This window comes from Mustela nigripes, chromosome 17, assembly GCF_022355385.1.
Source record: "Mustela nigripes isolate SB6536 chromosome 17, MUSNIG.SB6536, whole genome shotgun sequence".
In the NCBI taxonomy this organism is placed as follows: Eukaryota; Metazoa; Chordata; class Mammalia; order Carnivora; family Mustelidae; genus Mustela; species Mustela nigripes.
Genome location: NC_081573.1, coordinates 5,449,820 through 5,454,408, shown reverse-complemented (window position 1 = coordinate 5,454,408; position 4,589 = coordinate 5,449,820). Strand labels below are relative to the sequence as shown.

At 46.7% G+C, this 4,589-nt stretch overlaps 1 protein-coding gene across 1 annotated transcript in view; it reads right to left on the bottom strand.

Moving 5' to 3' along the window:
* Nucleotides 1–1,930: 1,930 nt before the first annotated feature.
* The window catches only part of SLC6A16 (solute carrier family 6 member 16), a 20,178-nt gene continuing 17,519 nt past the window's right edge, over nt 1,931–4,589 (bottom strand). Inside the window, 2 exon segments of the mRNA XM_059383380.1 lie at nt 1,931–2,041; nt 2,261–2,423. Coding sequence (XP_059239363.1) covers nt 1,931–2,041; nt 2,261–2,423 — 274 coding nt within the window.

Here is a 4,589-nt window from a genome sequence, read left to right as displayed (position 1 = left end):
CAATCAGTAGCCCCCACAGCAACGTTGAGACAGTGGCAATTCAAATAGCCTTGCAGTTAGACGCCAAAGGACATTCAACAAGTGTCCAGATAAGATAGAAATTTAGAGTGGGAGAGACAAACCAACAGCTTCATTCCACGCCCATCCGTTTACCCAGTAAACCCCTCCTTCTTAATCCCTCTCCCACACGTTCCATTCCCAAAGCTGAAACTGGACGGGGAGGCAGAAAGGAGGATGAACACCCGTGTTCCCTGAAGGAAGGGGGTTTAAAACTCAGACCATCAGGTAGTGAGAAGGTGACTGCCTCCTCTTGGGTTTTCTCCTTACCAGACTCAATAGCACCGGGCTTCCCGCGGACAGATCGTTTGGATGGGGGTGGGGGGGCGAATGAGAGTGAGAGGCGGGGCTACAAGGCACAGGAACCAATAGGCGATGAGCCAGAGGTTCACGTCCAGTCAAGCCCTCCAATCCCCAGAGCTTGCCCAGCGAGAAACTTAAGCGGTCCAGAGACTTGCGACCTTCACCTCTTCCTACTTACCCCGCCCATCCTCAGGGTCCCACCCGCCAATGGTTGGGTTTTGTCACAGAAAGTTACCGAGAAGCAGCCACCCAATGGTAGCTAAGCAATCCAAGATATGGAGGACATTTGGAAACACAATCCTTGGATCTTCTGGAATCCAAACCACCTTCCGCCACAGCTCCCAACCCCAGTCGCTAACTGACGGACCCCATCTCCTTTTGGGAAATAATTCAGCTCAGTTGTGAAGTGGTTCCTCCCACAAGTCCTGAGATCCCTACTCAGCCATCACCCACTAGGCAAATTCATTCGATTTAGCCCTGCAGTAAAACTGCCATGTAGGGGTGCCTGGGTGGCTCTGGCTTAAAGCCTCTGCCTTCGACTCAGGTCATTGAGCTCTCTGCTCAGCAGGGAGCCTGCTTCCACCACCCCTGCCCCCGCCCCGCCCCTGCCTGCCTCTCTGCTTACTTGTGATCTCTGTCAAATAAATAAAATCTTAAAACAAAAACAAAAAACTTGCCATGTCTTCTACCACACAGACATGGGACACTGGCGGGCTCAGCAACTTAGATTGGTAGTTGCCTAAACTGGTGTGTGTCAATTCACAGTCTTGGAACCTCTTTTTAATTTTTAGACTCAATATAGGATTACCATGTCCCATTAGCAAATGCATTTATAGTCTTTCCATCCTTGCTGAAGCCACCATTTCCCATGTTTGTCTAGGCTAAAGGCCAATCCCTGGATAAAGCAAGGTTAGTAATAGAGATTCTGAATTTGCCATGGCAAGAAGGCAGGAACTCTGGGCTGGACATCTGGCTCTCAAAAGAAAGAACTCCTGGGGAAAAGACATTTATAGAAAAAAAGTCTGCTGACACCAAGTACTTGGAGTCCCAATGGACTGATTTATTGACCAACAGTATTACTCCTCCAGCTCCCTTCTAGGAGCTGAACAGAAAAGACAAGAAGCAGATTTGTTAGGCATTACTGACAATGTGTGTGTGTGTGTGTGTGTATTTACACACACTCTCTCTCACTCTCTCTCTGAGGAAAGGGATGGGGAAAACACAGTAACAGTGGTAACCAGGGAGGATGGGTTCTGGGAGGGGGCTGCAAATCCAGGCCCCATGAGTCAACCAAATAATGCCTTTCTCTTGGGAGTAAAAGCAGTTCTGCATCTGGGGACATTAACAGTTGCACATTGGTATTAAGAGTTGCCCATTATGCTGTTTCAAGGAATGTGTGATGTCAAATGAATGAAATTGGGCAATCACCAACAGGTTAACCAGCAACTTGATTATCAGCTTACAGGACTTCTTCCTTTTGGACCTCTGTAGTAAGTGCTGGCTGGATTAAGGGTAAGCACTTGGAGGATATCACAGGCTTGCCCTGGCTTGTGGAGCTGAAGGAAATCCTTTAGGTGAGGCAGTTTACAAAGTATGTGGGGATGGGGAGGATGACCATGAGACAAAGGGCAATAATCGTAAGCAGCCCCCATGATGGGTATTGTTGAAGAACCTCTTTTGACTGTGGAAAGATGGGAAAGGGGCTCAGAATGTCAAAGTTCCCAGAAAAGGAAGGACTGTAGAAGGGAAGGGTGGGAGGCGAAGGAGGGCAAGGAGGCCGGAGGACTAAGGAGTTTTTAGGGAGCCAGGGAATGAGATGATAGGGTCTTTAGGCCACGGGTAGATTGAAAATCTAACCCCACTCCCTAGGAAGGTCGGGTGTCAGGGGAGGGAGGCTCACACTGTTTGAGTCCCAGGCCACGTAGGTGATAGTCCTCTGAGACAGATGAATCACAGTAATCACAAACAGGGCTAGCAGCACAAATGGAGACAGAAAGCACCACAGCCCACGAATGATGAGAGAAGCAGGGGGTCCCCACATGATTGCCAAGTCTTCAAGGAACCTGGAAGAAAGGGCCACAAGACTGTGGGAGGCCTAGTCAGGCCTCACCCAGACTTGGAGGTTGAGGCCAGCCAGACCTTAGCATCTTTCAAATATTCTACTTCACCTCCAAACCTCTGCTTCAGCTCAAGCCTCACCCTCTCTTATCTTCTCCCTAGTCAGTCCTGCATCCCAACTGAAGAAAATATTTTCAAACATCCCTTTACTGCTCAAAACCTTTCATGGGGGAATGCCTGGGTGGCTCAGTTGGTTAAGCAGCTGCCTTCGGCTCAGGTCATGATCCCAGCGTCCTGGGATCGAGTCCCACGTCGGGCTCCTTGCTCGGCAGGGAGCCTGCTTCTCCCTCTGCCTCTGCCTGCCTCTCTGTCTGCCTGTGCTTGCTCTCTCCCCTTCTCTCTCTCTGATAAATAAATAAAATCTTTAAAAAAAAAAAAAAAAACCTTTCATGGGTACCCAATGCCCTCAGGATAAAGGTCTAGTCCTTTCATTCATTCCAAGAGTATGAAAGTGTTCATGATGTGCGAGGGACTCTTCTACATGCTGGGTATCCATGCTGAACAATGCAAACTAAAAAAAAAGGCAACACTTGACCCTCTGGGAACTTTCCTTAGTTTCTTCCAGCCCATGGATACAGCCTCCTCTACTGCAGGTTCTCAATCATAATAAATATCCAAGTGGGTTCTCTGGCCTAGAATGCCATTCTCTTTGTCTACCTATTCATCTTCTGGATGATGCTCAACCATTTTTTCCTTTATGATGCCTTCCCAGTCTCTCCAGGTCCCCCTAGAGTGTCCCTGGCTACCTTGACTATAGACTTACCACCTGGACTGGGATTATCTGCTTATATATGTCTTCCTCTTTGGTGTCTGTGTTTTTTGAAAGAAGGAACTCACTCTAATTTATTTGTATCCCAGTAATGAATGACAAGGCCTTCCCAACACAGAGAAAGCCTCAAGAAATTTTTTTGAATGTGTGAACAACTCTCATCTGAAAATGCTGCCACCTAAGCCTTCTGCTTCTGAATAATGCCACTTGGATGTCTACACACCAGCCTGTTAAAAGCCAGGCTCAGGAGTCCTTTGTGTTTTATTTGGATTTTCCCACTCTTCCTTGCACAGTTATGTCTATCAGTCCCTGATTATCTTGTTCCCTCTTCTCTGGTGGCTTTTCCTTGCAGCATTAGAAGACATCTCTTAACACCTCTACCACCCTAGCCCAAGTCATTGTTAGCTCTCACTTGGAATATTACAATAACACCTAACTGCTCTCCTTGCTTCACTCTTGAATCCTCAAGTCTATTTTCTGCACAGCAGTCTTATGTATATTTAAAAGTAAATAAATAAATCTGATGATGCCGCTCCCCTACTCAAAACTTTCAGTGCCTCTACCCCTGAAGTAATGTATAAAAGCTAACTCCTGCAAAGGCTTAGAAGGTCCTACATGATCTCCTGTTCTCTCTGGCTTCATCTACCAACAACCTACTCCAACCTGATCTCCTTCCTCAGAAATTCCAGGCATAATGCTTCCTCTTGCCTCGGTACTAAAGTGTTTCCTCTGCTTCTTGGAACACTTCCTCAAAATCTGTCATGGCTCCTTCCTTCATTTCACTCAGGAGTCTGCTCAAATGTCACCTTATCAGAAGGCCTTCCTTGCCATCCTATCTAAATTAACACCCATGCATATTCTTGATCATCTTACTTTACCCTTAGATTTTCTCCTGTCAATTATCAGCACCTGATCTTTTTATATGTTCATCTGATTATTGCTTATTACTACCACTAGAATATAAATTCCTTAAGGACAGGGATGCTTGTTTTATTCAATAACCTTAGTAAGTAAAACAGTGCCTGGCACGTAATAAGCACTCAATAAGTATGTTAAGTATTGAATGAATGAACAAACAGGTTTTTCAGAAGGCCCTGAAGTTAAGAGTACCTATGTCACTCTAGCTGGGTGATAAGAGAGGCAACAAGAAAGGGGTCAACCTTCCCTATATGATGAAGTCCCAGAACCGAAGTCAGGTTCGGTGGGGTGAGGAGGTTCGGAGCCGACGACTAAAGAAAGAATTCTTAAGACGTCATTGGTGCAAAATGGTGGTTTATTAAAGCACGGGGACAGGACCCGTGGGCAGGAAGAGCTGCTGCTCTGGGTTGTGAAGGTGGGCATG